The 16,324-nt window shown below is 50.3% G+C and overlaps 1 protein-coding gene across 1 annotated transcript in view; it reads left to right on the plus strand.

Annotated features, from left to right (window-relative positions):
* LOC122913421 (protein arginine N-methyltransferase 2-like) overlaps positions 1–9,617 on the plus strand; it is a 33,257-nt gene extending 23,640 nt beyond the window's left edge. The window contains 5 exon segments of the mRNA XM_044260161.1: positions 3,659–3,844; positions 6,269–6,389; positions 7,243–7,379; positions 8,883–9,051; positions 9,585–9,617. Coding sequence (XP_044116096.1) covers positions 3,659–3,844; positions 6,269–6,389; positions 7,243–7,379; positions 8,883–9,051; positions 9,585–9,617 — 646 coding nt within the window.
* Positions 9,618–16,324: the final 6,707 nt, after the last annotated feature.

The following is a 16,324-nucleotide window of genomic DNA, read 5'->3' on the forward strand; positions in this document are numbered from 1 at the left end:
TCACAGCACTCATCATGGCACATACCCTTCCCACTGTCCATATCCCCACCACAATCTCCTGTCCCCACTACCCCCAGCAACCCTCAGTCTGTTTCTTGAGATTGAGTCTTTTATGGTTTGTCTCCCTCCCAGTCCCATCTTCTTTCATTTTTTCTTTTTCTACCCCCTAAACCCCCCATGTTGCATCTCCACTTCCCCCTATCACGGAGATCATATGATACGTGTCTTTCTCCTATTGATTTATTTTGCTAAGCATAATACCCTCTAGTTCCATTCACATCATTGCAAATGGCCAGATTTCATTTCTTTTGATGGCTGCATAGTATTCCATTTTATATACCACATCTTCTTTATCCATTCATCTGTTGATGGAAATCTAGGTTCTTTCCATAGTTTGGCTATCGTGGACATTGCTGCTATAAACATTCGGGTGCATGTGCCCTTTGGAGCACCACGTTTGTATCTTTAGTGTAAATACCCAATAGTGCAATTGCTGGGTCATAGGGTAGCTCTGTTTTCATCTTTTTGAGGAACTTCCATGCTGTTTTCCAGAGTGGCTGCACCAGCTTGCATTCCCACCAGCAATGCAGGAAGCTCCCCTTTCTCCGCATCCTCACCAGCATCTTTCATTTCCTGTCTTGTTAATTTTAGCCATTCTGACTGGTGTGAGGTGATATCTCATTGTGTTTTTGATTTGTATTTCTCTGATGCCGAGTGATGTGAGCACTTTTTCATGTGTCTGTTGGCTGTGTGCATGTCTTCTTTGCAGAAATGTCTGTTCATGTCCTCTGCCCATTTCTTGATTGGATTATTTGTTATTTGAGTTTGCTAAGCTCTTTATGGATTTTGGATACTAGCCCCTTTATTTCACATGTCATCTGCTAATATCTTCTCCCATTCTGGCAGTTGTCTTTTGGTTTTGTTAAAATTATATTTATTGGAGATAGAGTGAATGAGCCCAAGAAGGGGGAGGGGCAGGCTGAGGGAGTTGCAGGAGGAGGGAGAGAGGGAGAAGCAGGCGATGGGGGACTTGATCCCAGGACCCTGAGATCATGACCTAAGCCGAAGGCAGATGCTCAACCCATTGAGCCCCCCAGCCACACCAGTAGATACAATTTTTAAAAGAAGAATAAAATTTGAAGAATTGCATGCCTGACTTTAAAACTAAGTATAAAGCTGTGTGGTAAATACAGTGTGGTTCTGGTGACAGGACAGACACATGGGTCGATGGCTAAAGTAGAGACATTGATCCCTAAAAACATGGCTAACTAATCTTTTAACAGGGGAGCAAGATCATTTTAATGGAGAAAAGATAGTCTTTTCATTGGAAGATATTGGCACAGTTAGTTGGCCATCCACATGTGAAAAAGAAAAGGAAAGAGAAAAAGAACTTCATTTTTAAGCCCCATACGTTCTTCCAAAAATTCAAAATTGATTCTATATCTAATAGCATAGACTGTAAAACTATAAAACCTTAAAAAGAAATCTTGGGAGAAAATTTTCATGGGTTAGGCAAAGAGTTTTTGGTTGATTCTTAAATATGATCCATTAAAGGTAAAGTGCATATGCATATTTATCAGAATTAAGAATGTCTGCTATGTAAAAGAAAATGAAAAAACATTGTAATAGTGGGAGAAAGTATTTGCAAATCACATATTTAATATGTGTCCTGAATATACAAACAGTTCTCAAAATTCAGCAGGAAGAAAGTAAACAACCTAAGTGAAAAATGTGCAAAAGACTTGAACAGAGAGTTTGCCAGAGTATACAGATGGCTGAGAAGGGAGCCTGTGAAAAGACAGGAAGCAGAGCAGTCACCAGGGGGACACAGACTGAGGCTGTATGCAGTGCCACCACACGCCTGCCAGGATGGCTGCAGTTTCCGTGATTCCGAGTGCTGTAGACCGCTGAGGCTCCCGGCACTGACACAGCTGCTCTGGGGCCATTGGGCAGTGTCCTCTGGAGGGACCAGTGCACTTGCTGTGTGACCCAGTGATTCTAGTTCTGGGTACTGACACGGAAATGCCAGTTGTGCCCACACACAAACCTGTGCATGCTTACACTGCTCCAGTTAAATTTGCCAAAAAGCTGGAAAAAAAAAAAAAACAAATGTCCGCCAGCAGGTGACTGGACGTGCATCTGGGATACATCTGCACCAGGGCTACTGCTGAGCGATAAAGGATGAGGGGCTGGTACTCGGATGCCAGGGACAGACTCCAGAGAGCTGGGTGGCATCAGTAAGGGTAACGGAATCAGTGTGATACTGTAACAAGGAAAGACATAGAACAGGATGGAAAGCACAGAACAGAACCTATTAGTGTAGAAAAAATTTGTTATTATGAGGGAAATAAGCCAGTCTCAAAAGTATGTACTGTGTGATTCCATTTGTGTGACATTCTCCAAAAGAGCTGCGGGGAGGCCGTGGAGTGGTTTCCAGAGGTTGGGGGTGGTGGGAGGAGGGTTTTGGGCTCATGCAGCTCTTCTGTGTCCTATATACACAGATCCATACAAGGGTTAAAATTGGTAGACTGACTGATTTACCACAGATAGTTTAATAAAATAGAATTAAAAATTATCTGTATATCATTTTCACCTGCGTGCATGTCTGTGTACGTGAAGAAAAGTCCTTGGGAAAAAGTACCAAGTGAGCAGTAGTAACTTTGGTGCTGGGTTTACTCATGACTTTTGTTTAGGTTTGTGCTTTTCTGACTTTTCTAAAGTTTTCCATACTGAACATCCACTACTTCTTTTTTTTTTTGTTTTTTTTTAAAGATTTTATTTATTTATTTGACAGAGAGAGATCACAAGTAGGCAGAGAGGCAGGCAGAGAGAGAGGGGAGGAAGCAGGCTCCCTGCTGAGCAGGGAGCCCGATGTGGGACTCAATCCCAGGACCCTGAGATCATGACCTGAGTCCAACGCAGTGGCTTAACCCACTGAGCCACCCAGGTGCCCCTGAATATCCACTACTTCTGAAATGAAAACCGCCTAAAATTATTTGAGAAAAACCCTTAGTGGCTTCCCTTCAGCTGCAGAACGAAGTGCCTCTAGCCTTCCTCGCATGCTCCCCACACACTTCTTGCACACTGGCAGCACACTCCTGGTACACTTCCCACTCGCTCCCCCCATGATACCTGCATGCTCTTCACACCCCCTGGTTCTGACACAAAGGTTGGCTTCCTGCCACTGCTGTCTCAGGCTGAGGCATTGCTTCCACCTGTGCGGGGAGCTCTGAGGGTGTCAGGAGCTGTTAGGCTGCTCTTTCGAATTAAGTACCATGTGAACCTCCATGGCGCACCTGCTTTTAATGTGTCGTGTTTTTAGGAGGTGATTTCAGTGAACTTACAGGATTTTGAATATTCTGAGAATACCCCAGGCCAAGTTTGCACAGTCTGACAGTGAAAATGCCGTGGCCCTTTGGGGCTATTAGAAATGGGGTAGTAGCTGGCATGGGGCAGCGGGGGACAGGGTGGGTGAAGCTGTCTCCCGATCGGCAGCCACCTGACTGTAGACTCAGTTTTAAGGGAGTTGGTGGGACTCTGGCCGAGGCCGTGGTAAGGGTCAGCCCTACCGCTGCTCTGGTTACAGTTCGGCCCCCCAGACTACTGGTCACAGACGCGGCCTCTGCCCCATGTCCCCTGTGTGTCTCCCTCCTGTGCAGTTTGAGTTCGTGATCGAATCGATCCTGTATGCCTGGGACACGTGGCTGAAGGAGGACGGGGTCATCTGGCCAACCACAGCTGCACTGCACTTAGTGCCCTGCAGCACCGACCGGGACTACCACAGCAAGGTGCTCTTCCGGGACAACACCTATGAGTTCAACCTCAGTGCCCTCAAGTGACTGCGGTGGGCCATGTGCCGGCGTGTTCTGCTGCGCGGGCTGGGGAGACCCCGAGTGCAGAGCCCACCATGGCACTGAAGGGGCTTCACGCCAGGCCAGAGAACTTGACAGGCCGACCCTTGAGCCTTTATGCTGGTATCAGATGTGACGGGAGTTAGCAAGGCTCAAATATAGTGGGAAAATGTGGTCATGGTTACAGATGAGGCCTTTATCGATACATGGTCTGATAACACGCAAATATGTGCTCCTACTAAGAGCTGTTCAGTTTTAAAGGATCAGAAATTGTTATCTGTGAAGTCATACTTGGCAGTTTGCAGAGGAAGCGACGTCCCACAGTGCTCACTTTCCTCGCTTTAGACACAGACGCACTTGCACCGCTGAACTTGGTTGTAATCTAAAATGATTGGCTGATGAGGCCTTCATGTTCCCACATTTGCTGCTCGTAAGAAGATGATGACGGAAGCTGGTGTGCCTTGGTTGTCTGGGGGTGCCAGTGTCAGCCCTGGGAAGTAGGGTCCCCAAGGCTCAGTACTGCAGGATGTCTCACGTATGCCATGAGGGCCCGGTGACCATGGACGTCTGCTGAATGCAGAAGAAGGGAGGCTCTGGGCCCTTTTGGCCTTTATTAAGCAACTCAGAAAAAGAGATGATAATGCCAAGGGAAGACGCCTTCCCCAGTTAATATGTTGGACCACTGCACTCTCAACCCAAACCCCAAAGAGGATGGGGAGGAAAGGTCCCAGGCAGAGCCGACCCATCATTCATCTAGGGTCAGGTGTGAGGTCTAAGCTGGGGGCCCAGTGATGAAGACAAGACAGAGTGGTCATGAGACAAGAAAGTGTGTTTGGGAGACCTGGGGCATGAGGGACACAGGCGGCAGAGTGTTCTGGGCCACGGATGAGCCCCTTGAAACTTCTTTCCTTCTCTCATACTGTGCACTGAAAATTAATTTCACATGGATTTAAGAGTTTTGTGTTAAAGCATCTGCATCAACTCTCGGAATTGATGGGGGCCCATGTGTCAGGTATTCGATGGAAAGAAAGTGAACAGAAAAAAGGAAAGCGCTGCTGGACTTCAGTCTGTACAAATGGACAGCCTCCGTGTGTCAGCAGCTGAACACAGTTTAAAAGGCAGCCGTGGCTTGGAGGAAGGTGCCAGCTGGCAGACCCTAGAGTCAGTTAGGAAAAGCTGAGTGTCCAGTGAAATTATAGCCCAATCATAGGAATAAGCAAGTCACAAAAGCTAAATAAAGTCACCAATAAATATTTGAAAGAAATTCCAGCATCATTAGTGATTGAAATGCAAATTAAATGCCATTTTTGCCAACCGGATGGACAAAGATCACATTAAAATGGCAGTTGGTGCTGTCTGAGCTGTAGGTGACATGGGGGAGACTCGCCTGTGTGCCCAGAGCTGTGGGTGTGGGGGGCATCTTCCCCCTTCCCCGTTGGTCCTGCCATGGCGTGTTCCCGAACACACAGCATGGGGAACAGACGGTCCCGTAGAGTGTGGTGGATGGCTGTACACCCGTCCGAGGGATTACGAGATGGTGACACTGGGGGGACAAAGACCACACACGTAGAATGGCTTCTGCTTGCATAAAAGCACACAAATAGAGCTCCAGGGGAGAAAATGACTGTAGCAGAGTGCCGAGGCAAGGGCATGGGAGACTCAAGGTTTTTCTTTGGGCTTTTCTGTATTTTCCAAATTCTTTATATGTGCATAATTATTTTTATCAGAAAAATATTTTTAAAAACGTGGCCATATCATGGCATCATTAAAATGTTGACTTTTAATTGTTATTTTAGAAGTTAATGCTGTGCTCAATTTTTGAACCATCTCCCATGGGACTTTGTGACTGGGCAAGCACCACGTTCCACAATGGGGTCAGGCGCAGTGACAAGGAGGGATAGTGCGGGGGCTCAGCCCCTGTGTGCAGGGACCCCTCCTGAGAGTCGGTCTGATGCTGGTCAGAGAGGGTCACCTAGAACAGAAGTGTCTCATTTACTGTGAATATCTTACTGTCCTGTACTCGCCCTTCTTGTGCTGTGAGAGGACGTGTCCACGGGATGAGGTTGGGTCAGGTGAGGTAGCCGCACTGGGCTCCCACGCACTCTTTCCACGTGTCAGGAAGAGGGCGGTGGGATGGGTCTAGTTGCTGCCTGCGAGGGAACGGTTGGTTTCCAGGAGCTTAGGCCCTGCGCAGAGGGTGGAGGTGGGAGGCGCTCGCACTGTGGTCTCGCCAGGTGGCCTGTGGGGACCTCTAGCCCATCTCAGTGTCCTTGTGCCGCAGGCTGTGGCTTGGAACTCCGGCGAATGCTGGAGAGACGCTGCGAGTGCTGTGGTCCTGCGTGCGTGCATGTGTCAGAGCCCGAGATGTCAGTCCACGCCTCTGAGCAATGCCTTTGACTTTTTCCCTAGATCTTTAGCAATGAAGGAGTATTTTCAAAGCCCAAGTATAACCACATTTTGAAACCAGAAGACTATCTCTCGGAGCCGTGCACCATATTACAGCTGGACATGAGGACTGTGCAGATCATGGACCTGGAGGTGAGACGAGACGCGCACTTCCCTCTCATGTTGTCAGTGGCACACATGCACAGAGACTCCTCTGCGGATATCACGAGCCTTGCTTTGATTTTCCCAGAGTCTTTGCTTCTTTATGTTTGATTTTGTATTTTATATTTTTAAGTTAATTTCTTTACCACTGGCCTCTTCAACATCATCCATTCTTTTCAGATTTATGTTTAATATTTTCAGCATCTTTGGATTCTAATACATCATATCCAGTTTCTTCAAGGGCTGAATTAAAATTGTTTTCACTACCGTTGATGACAGAATTCTTAATTCTTACTTTTGCTTCCCCCTGTTTCCACGAGGTGGTGCATGTGAAACCTAGAGGGACCTCATTTGATGGTGTGCAGGGAGGTGCAGGAGCAGCGAGCGAGTGTGGGGGTCCTGGGCAGCCCCTGCGGGGTTCCAATGGGCAGAACAACGTGGAGACTGAATTCTTGACTCTGCATGTAGTTTTGCAGAAAAGAGACTCAGCCTGGAACTTCATTTATGCAAAGAATTGAGAGGAAATTTGGTTCCACTCATGTCTGGGCAGATGAGGCCCAGATTGCTTGAAACCTTTTCTCATTATCTGCAGCATTTGGATTTATGATGTCAATTTTAGTAGTTTCAGGAGGAGGAAATTTTACGTGGTGTTGGAGGTGTTCAGCTAAACCAGCAAGTCCTGTTCGTCGTTGCTGAACTAGACAGTTCTGAAGGCAGTGCAGGGAAGTGGGATCTGTGGGGCAGGACCGGGTGGACAGTTGCTAGTTCTTGCTCAGGGGGACCCTCGTGGCCCAGTCCTGTGCTTACAGAACCCGTGTCCCCTTCTTACCATCCGCTTGAACAGACGATGAAAGGTGAGCTGCACTTCGAGATCAGGAAAGCAGGCATGCTGCATGGGTACATGGCCTGGTTCAGTGTGCGGTTCCAGAGTCTGGAGGAGGATGAGCTCCAGCTGGTGTTGTGCACAGGCCCCTTCCACCCGTGAGTGTGCGTCTCCCATGGGGACCCCACCAGCAGCCCCGGGAGGAGATGATGCGGCTGGCCTGCCTTCAGGTGGTCAGCCCTCTGGCCAAGACTCAGTGGTCCTGGGACACGGAGCAGGGTGTGCAGGCCCTGGGTGGGCAAGTCCGGGCCGGGCCCCACCCGTCCCCACACTGGGCTCCCCTGGGCTGCCCTCTGACCCCTGTGTGACTAGGAGGAGCAGACTTGGTCTTGGCCTTGGAAGTTGCTTTAGTGTCCTGTGGTCTCATAGAGCTCTAGGGGCTTTCTACTCTGACTGTCTGGGAGAAGGTCAGTGCTTCTTGAGACAAATTTCTTAAAAAGAGATTTTATTTATTTACTTGTCAGAGAAAGCACAAGCAGGGGGAGCGACAGCCAGAGGGAGGAAGCAGGCTCCTCGCTGGGCCAGGGAGCCTGATGTGGGACTCAATCCCAGGACCGTGGGACCATGACCTGAGCCGAAGGCAGAGGCTTCGCATACTGAGCCCCCCCCAGGTGCCCCTTGAGACAACTTTTCATGCTGTAACATGATGCTGCTCACTTGCTTGACATACTGGGAAGCTTCAGTGGTCGACAGCAGCCCCCGTGGGGATGTTGCCTCCCTCTGGCGCCTTTGTTGTCCTGTTCGGTAACTAGTCTGGACAAGGGAGGGTTGCAGCAACACCCGTTTAGATGCCGGCTATGGCAGTGGGCCCAGGAGGACCCCAGATGCCCTTCTGGAAAGTAGGGGCAGAGGTGAGGGGCTGTGCGCCCTGAATGTCTTGTGGAGGAGGTGGGGCTGGGGCTCTGGCCAGCTTTCCATCCAGGTCCCATGAGCACAGATGTGCAGTGAGGGTAGGACCATGGCAGACACGAAGGGGATGGTCGTGTGCCCAGGTGGTCTTCCCCCAGTGCGTCCACACACAGGTGGTGTAGGCTTGCAGGGTGCAGACATGGGACGGGCACTCTGTGAGGGCGGAGAGAGACCCTCCCAGTGGTTGAGGCAGGAGGGAGGGTGGGCCGGTGAGCAGGACCGTGGGCTGCATGCCAGGTGTGGGGCAGTGGCGGCAGTGGGTGGTCGGGCCAAGTTGTCAGAGCCGGTAAGACCTGTGGAGCTCGGGAGTGTGACTGTGTCTCCCTGATATTACGGCTGTCCCGCTCACCTTCCACTGGGATTGCACGGGAATGAGGACTTGTTGGGCTACAGAAACGGGGACTCTAGCACTGGTGGCTCAGCGACCGAGCAGGGGACTTTGGGGAGGTGTGGGGCTGTCACAAGGAGTGAGGGGCCTGGGCCCGGCCATGTGTGCTCTGAGCCACCAGTGCCAGATGCCCTCCCCTGCCCAGAATCTGTGCCATGTTCAGGAGCTGCTGCCACCCTGGGTCCTAACTCAGTCCCTGTCCCCACAGAGGCTGTCCGGGTTGTCAGGCTGGGGTGCGTCTGTCCTGCAGGGAAGCCTAGAGGGTCCGGTTCCAGCATGGTGACTCCTGCCCCATGCCTTGCAGAACCACCCACTGGAAGCAGGTGCTCTTCATGATGGATGAGTCTGTCTCTGTCCCAGGGGACGTGGTCACAGGCTCAGTTGTGTTGCGGAGAAACCCGGTGCAGAGGAGGCTCATGTCCATGGTGCTGAACTGGTCTGTCACTTCCATGCAAGACCCCACATCACAGAAAGTGAGATACTTAGCTGTAAAATCAGGGGCAGGGGCGCTGGTCCTGGGAGACGCGTCTGGGGTGATCACGGTGGCCAGCCCTTGACCAGCGAAGACACGGCCTTTCCCACTGCATTATTTTTCTGATCCTCCTGAGGGGAGGCTGGGGGCGGATGCGGGGCCAGTGGCATGTGCTGTAGGTGTGTGCTGTGGGTCACCTGACCACAGTGGTGGTTTGAGGGTGCTGGAGCCATCCTGCCCACCATGAGGCTGGGGCCTGGGGCTTGGTGTCTCACAGGGGCTGCTGCGCAGGAGACACTCATGGGTTAGTGTAGAGCAAAAAAGAAAATCAGATGGTTTGTCTGTATGTTTTAATACATCTTTTGTACTTTGTTTATGCTAATTTCATGTTGAAAGTTTTAACGTGTCTTCAGGAAAATTTCTGCACCTGAATGTCGTTCTTTTGTACGACATTCAGTTATTAGGAAATACTGCATGTTAATCGTCCTGCAGTGATTGCTGATTTGATGGCTTTGTTTGTGTTTTTTCTGCCAGGGTGGAGAGAAGATCTTTCCCATCTGGAGATGACAGCAGATGCTCTGTGGGGAGCGGGGAGCTGACACTGCAGGAAGGAGCCCTGGGACAGGAGCCCCCCTGTGATCGCCGCCTGGTGGGCGACAGCACCCAAATCTGCGGGCTTGGTCCCGTTGTCAGAGTCACCTGCCGACGCGCCAGGTTCGGGGGGAAGTGATGCTGTCTCACCACCGTCATTGCCTGTGTCCATCCTCTAGAAGTAGCTGTGTTTGCAGGTGTCCACCAGTGGTGTCCACAGTGCTGGCTTGGTCTGCCAGCACTAGACTAGCACTAGACCTAGCTAGGTCTAGTTCTAAACTCATAGGACACACATGCATCACCCTTGTCGTCCTGTGAAAGTGACTATTCATGCATCGTGTGTCGTGTTGTCTTTGCTGCCCTAGCCCCCACCCTCGCCATGCAGGAGGTGGGGCTGTCCCAGGCTGTGCGGGCCCCGGAGCTGGCCATGCATGCAACGGGACTCTGCATGGGTAGTACCGTCATAGAGATGTCTTCCAGGTCTGTTCTGTGTCAGCACATTGCACATGCCCAATAAATATTTTTTTAAATAAATGATGTTGGCGTGTAACCCATTGCTGTGTGCATGCTCTGTTTACAAGCATGGGGTCATGCTATATGCATTGCTTTGGAACCTTTCTCCTCTGATAGAAACTTCTGTGCCTGAAAGGGATAGGTCCAAAGTTTTTTGTATTGTTTGGATTTTTAGTTAACTTTTTATTGCAATACAAGATATACAGCCCCAACTGTGTAAGTCATGAGCCTGAAGATGGGCAAAATTTCAGAGCAGACGTCCGTGTACCAAGCGCTCAGGCTGAGACACTTCAGACTGCTGGGAGCCCCCAAGGGCCCCTTCACCCTGGTGCATCCCAAGGGTAGGTAATGCCTGACTTCTGACACCACAGATCACTTTTGCCTGGTTTTGAACATTGTGGAGTGGAGTCACAAGTTCTGTATGGGCGGTTTGTGTCCTCCCAAAGCTCCTAGGTCGAAAGCGACCTCCCAAGATGATGCTAGGAGAAGGCGGGGCTTTGAGGAGGTGGTTAGGCCATGAAGGGGAGCCTCCTGTGAGGGGACTCGTGCCTTTGGTGTATGGAGTCCAGAGGGCGTCCTGCCCCTGCCCCCACGGGAGGACCCAGCAGAGGGTGGCCATCTGGGAACCAGGAGATGGTCTCTCCAGGCACCAGATGCACTGGAGCCTTGACGCTGGGTGTCCAGCCTGCAGACCGTGAGGAGGAAGCTGCTGCTGTTCAGCCACCCGGTCACGGCAGGACAGTGTGACAGCCACGCAGGCCCAGTGTCCTTTGTGTCTGCCCCCTCCAGCTCTCAATACATGTAGGACATGCGCCCACAGGTTGCGTGTCACATCCCAGCTGGTGTTCCACAACTCACGTCTTCCTCTCCCATGGGGGGATGGCTGGGCTGTTTCCCGTGTCTGGCTGCCACAATGCGCACCCATATGTGTGTGCATGCCCAAAGTTCAGCTTCACTAGGGACAGCCAGATCATGCTTCAGATGTCCCTTCTCATGGCCGTGAGAGGCCCGTCACTGCACACCCTTGGCCCCCACTGTTGTCTGCGGTTTGCCTCTCGCCCGTCCTGGTGCCAGATGGTAGTTGTGGGCAGTTGTCTGTGTCTCACCAGGTCTGCAGGGCTCTTGAGGGCCTCCTACAAGGAGTCCTCCACAGGCTGGTTCTGTGAATGTTGACTCTGGCTTGTCCTTTCCTCGCTTTAAAGTATTTCGATAAACAGAAGTTCTTAAGTTTTATTTTGTCCAATTTAACATTGTTTTCCTTTATGGGAATACTTGCCATGTCCTGTTTAAGGAATCTTCTCCTCTCCCAAGATGTGTGAGATGATCTGTTGTCTCGTGTATGCACATATTATTTTATCCTTGGTGTGTAGATCAGCCTCCACCCGGCCTTGGTCCCTGCCATCGACGTGAGGGAGGGGTTGAGGTTAACGTCCCCCAGGAGGTGGGCACTTCAGTCGTGGATTTCCACCTTGTTTCCTTTCCTGATGCACCAACACCCTGTTTTCCTCCAGAACTGCTTGAGTTGCAGCTACGTATCTTGATGTGTTTTCAGTTATCTCCCAGTTTCGTATAATCCCTAATTCTCATTCTGATTTCTTCTTCTCTTGTACCATGGGCTACTTAGAGATTGTGGCTTACTTTCAAAAGATGGGATTTTCTAGTTATTTTTTCTTACGGGTCTCTCGCTGAATGTCACTGTGGTCTGAGAACAGCCAAGGCGATTTTGCTGTCTTGGAACTGGTCGGCTCGCCTGTGTCTGCTGTGTTCACAACTACTTATGTGCATCTCCAGTTGGACACAGAGTTCACAACACATCCGTGAGATCAGGTCTGTCAGATGTCTTGCTCACACAGTTGGCTCTTGACTCATTCTTTTGTCTGCTTGTCCTGTCAACAGGACTTAGAGTCTCTGAGTCTGCTTGGGTGGCCGTAACCAAGTACCGTCGGCGGGGCCAGAACAGCGGCTGAGCTCTGGGGGCTGGGAGGGCTGGAGAGTTCGGTTCCAGATGGCTGCATTCTTCATGTATCCTCCCACGACAGGGTGATGGAGCACGGGCTCTTCAGTGTCTCTATTTTCCTGAAAGAGGACCACACATCAGCAACCTCATTTATCTTCACTGCATCTGTGAAGCCCTTGTCTACAGCCACACTGGGTGTCAGGGCTTGGCTGTGTACTGAATGTTGGTGTCCCTCCAAAATTTGTATGTTGAAATCTGATCCACCCACTGTGATGGTGTAAGGAGATGGAGGTCACTGGGAAGTGATTAGGTCACACCTGGGATGAGTGCCCTCATGGAAGTGAGCCCAGGAAGCTCCCTTGTTCCTTCCTGCAAGTGAGCATGGGGCGAGAAGGCTGTGTGGGAACCAGGAAGCAGGCTCTCACCAGACACTGCATGTGCTGGCCTCCCAGGCTCCGGACTGAGACATGAGCCTCTCTTACAAGCCCCAAGTCTATGATTGTCTTAAGAGTGCTTGGAGTGGACAGTTCTCAACCTCTGGAATTTGGAGGACACATTTCAGACCACAACATCCTGCTTCCTTGTCCAAAATTCATGTCCTTCTTGAATGCAAAATACATTCATTCCATCCCAGCAGTCCCAAAGTCTTAACTCCTTCCAGCACCTACTTCAAAGTCTACACCAGATCCCTGGACAGAATGCCTGTCCTGCAGTGAGCTTCTCAACGCTGCTGGGCCCGGCACCCTGCAGACACTGCTCCAGAAGAGAACTTGGAAGAACAGAAAGGTAGAAGCCCAGCAAGCAAAATCCACCATCTCTTCTGGACCGTGAATGCTCCGTGGTCAGATACCCAAGCAGAGGTGGGCGAGGCGGGCATGGTGCCTGACGCTTCCTGGCTGGCGGGGCTGCGCAAGGTCCATCCCACGTTCTCCCAACTTTTAACCTTTGCTCTGCGGCTTCAGTCTTCAGCGGTTTTATCATCTTTTCTCTGTGTATTTTTCTTAAGCAGCGCGGAGTTCGCGAGCTTCTTGAGTCTGTGGAAGGGCAGCATTCCTCAGTCTCAGTGCAGTCTGGGGGTTTTGTTTTCCGTGCTTCTTCCCTGCTTTCTCTCTTCTCTGTATTCAGTTCCAGTTGCACATTTGCCAGCAGACTATTGCCATGCTTCACAGCACTCACGGTCTTCTTGTTTTGGTTCTTCTGGATGCCCGTGCTTCTGTCTCAGGCTGTCCTGTCTGTGCCCGGTCCTGGGCTCTGGGGTGATTTCTTGTCCAAAGCCATGGGGAGCATGGGGGATAGAGCCCCTGCTTGCTTTCAGCACTTGGGAGATGCCCAGCAGATGATGCCGATGAGCTCCCCACCTGGAGGACAGGAGGAAGGGGAGGCAGCCCAGAGCCAGCAGGACAGAACTGTCCTCAGACACTGCCCAGGCTGGCTCAGAATGGGTGTCTGGAGCTGCTGAGCTGTGTGTTGTCTCGGGTCTCCATGGTCGCGTGCCAAGGAAGCCAAGCAAACCCGCAGCAGACGTGCAGCCGGGATGGCTGGAAACCTCAGAAAACCCAGTGGGGGATGGGCGACCCACAGGAGACACAGGCTATGCCTGGGAAATGGGGCAGGCTCAGGGAAGTCACTTTGTAGGCTTGGCCAGAACATGTCTGCAGAGTGCGGCAGTCTCCGGGGGGTGGATGCTGAGGCTCCAGCTCCGTGAGGACATGCGGGAGGTGTGGGTCATGCTGGGGTCTGTGAAACCCCAAGGGACCACTGCCTCTGGGCATGGGAGATGAGTTTCTGTGGACTGCGAGGAGCACCATGCTTGGGGAGGAGTTCAGGGATGTGGAAGGCCCTAAGTAACAGGCAAGGCACCAGGGAGGGGTGCAGCTCTGTTTTCAGCAGGTTTACCAGAGCGCTGGCCAGGGCAACATGGAATCAGGAGTCCCTCTCTCACCACCTGACTCTCCCCACAGCCAGCTCCTAAATGGAGAACAGTGGGTCTGAAGCACTGGGCAAACTTGGAAACAGTGTCTCTCTGGATGGTCCCATGACTCAAGGTTCTCCATCTCACCAAAGATGCTAGAGCAGGGACAGTGCTCACCAGAACCCCTTGCTCCCAGGGGCACACAGTATGCAGGCTCTGTGCCAGGCAGGATCCCAGGCTGGATGCAAGGGGGCTTTGTAAGCCTGGATCTCCCTTCTCATCCTGGGGCTCTCCCTCTGTGGCACATCTGGAGTCCAGGCAGGGGCTCAATCTCTCTTCAGCACATCTGGAGTCCAGCCTGGGGCTCTCTCTCTCTCTCTCTCTGGCACATCTGGAGTCCAGCCTGGGGCTCTCTCTCTCTCTAGCACATCTGCAGTCCAGAAGGGACTCCCTCTCTGCAGCCCATCTATAGTCCAGGCAGGGGCTCTCTCTGTAGCACATCTGGAGTCCAGCCAGGACTCACTAATTCTGCAGCACATCTGGAATCCAGCCTAGACTCTATCTCTCTTTGCAGCACATCTGGATTCCAGCTTGGGGCTCACTTTCTCTGCAGCACATCTGGATTCCAGCTGTGGCTCACTCTCTGTAGCACATCTGCTGTTCAGAAGGGGCACCCTCTCTCTGCAGCACATCTGGAGTCCAGCTAGGACTTTCTCTCTCTGCAGCACATCAGGAATCCATCCAGGGTCTCTCTGCAGCACATCTGGGAGTGATGAGGAAAATCTGTGGAGCTCTCCTCACAGGCCTTGGAAAGGTAGCTAAATGAAACACCCCTCCTTCTTTGGTTAAAAATGTTACTGCTTATCTAGGTTTAAAATGACCTTTTTGTCTTCAGTGAGAACATGTGTAAATATTTATGAGCCTAAAAATGAGGATGGAACACATGTTTTGGTACAATAAGATTTAATTAGACAATAATAGATGAAATATTTGATTTCTAAATATTTGATTTCTAAAAATGAAATAAAAAAAAGACTTAGAAGAGATACTCATGTTATACAAATTTGGATTTTCAAATGTGTCTAGAGTCATGGTAGCCCACACCAAACACGTTTCTGTGTCCTTCTGTCACAGTTAGGCTGGGACCCCTCAGCGGTGTCCAAAGCCTCAGAGCATGGTGGTCACCTTGTACACCTTTCCTCCCCGAAGCCCCTACTCTCAGCAGATGACTGTGTTTTCCATATCTACTGAGAAAATAAAGCAACTGTAAGAGGACTTCTGCACTCTGGGAGAAGAAAATCAACAAACTCGGAAGGTTGGGTGATGGTAGAGCTGTGAAGAGAATGTTCTGGATGCTTATATCAAGAGCAACATCTCCTGTTCCGTGGGTTGCCTCTTCATTTTGTGGACTGTTTCCTTTGCTGTGAAGTGCAGATGTTTTTACCTTGATGAAGTCCCAAAAGTTCATTTTCACTTTTGTTTCCCTTCCCTTTAGGGACATATCTTGAAAGAAGTTGCTGTGGCTGATGTGAAGAGGTTACTGCCTCTGTTCTCCTCTAGGACTCTGATGTATTCCTGCCTCACAATGAGGTCTTTCATCCATTTTGAGCTTACCTTTGCATATGATGTAAGCAAATGGTCTAGTTTATTCTTTTACATGTAGCTGACCAATTTTCCCAGCACCATTTATTGAAGAGACTGTTTTTTTCCCCACTGTATATTTTTCCTGTTTTGTCGAAGATTAATTGACCATAGAGTTGAGGGTCCATATCTGGGCTCTCTACTCTGTTCCACTGGACTATGTGTCTGTTTTTATGCCAGTACCATGGTGTCTTGGTAATCACAGCTTTGTAGTAAAGCTTGAAATCAGGTAAAGTGGTGCCCCCAGCTTTGTTGTTATTGTTTTTTCCGAACATTTTCTAGTAATTAAGGGTCTTTTCTAGTTCCAAAGAAATCTTAGGATTGTTTGTTCCAGCACTTTGAAAAATGCTGGTGGAATTTTAATCAGGATGGCATTGAAAGTGCAGATTGCTCTGGGCAGTATAGGCAATTTAACAATTTTTATTCTTCTGATCCATGAGCTGGAAATACTTTCTCATCTTTTTGTGCCTTCTTCAATTTCTTTCATGAGTGTTCTGTAGTTCCATGAGTACAGTTCCTTTACCTCTTTGATTAGGCAAATGACATTACAGACAAAGGGCTGATATCCATGATCTATAAAGAACTCCTCAAACTCAACACCCAAAAAACATGTAATCATGTCAAAAAATGGGCAGAAGACATTTACAGACACTTCTCTAA

The sequence above is a fragment of the Neovison vison genome, chromosome 7 (assembly GCF_020171115.1).
Source record: "Neovison vison isolate M4711 chromosome 7, ASM_NN_V1, whole genome shotgun sequence".
Taxonomy (NCBI): domain Eukaryota; kingdom Metazoa; phylum Chordata; class Mammalia; order Carnivora; family Mustelidae; genus Neogale; species Neogale vison.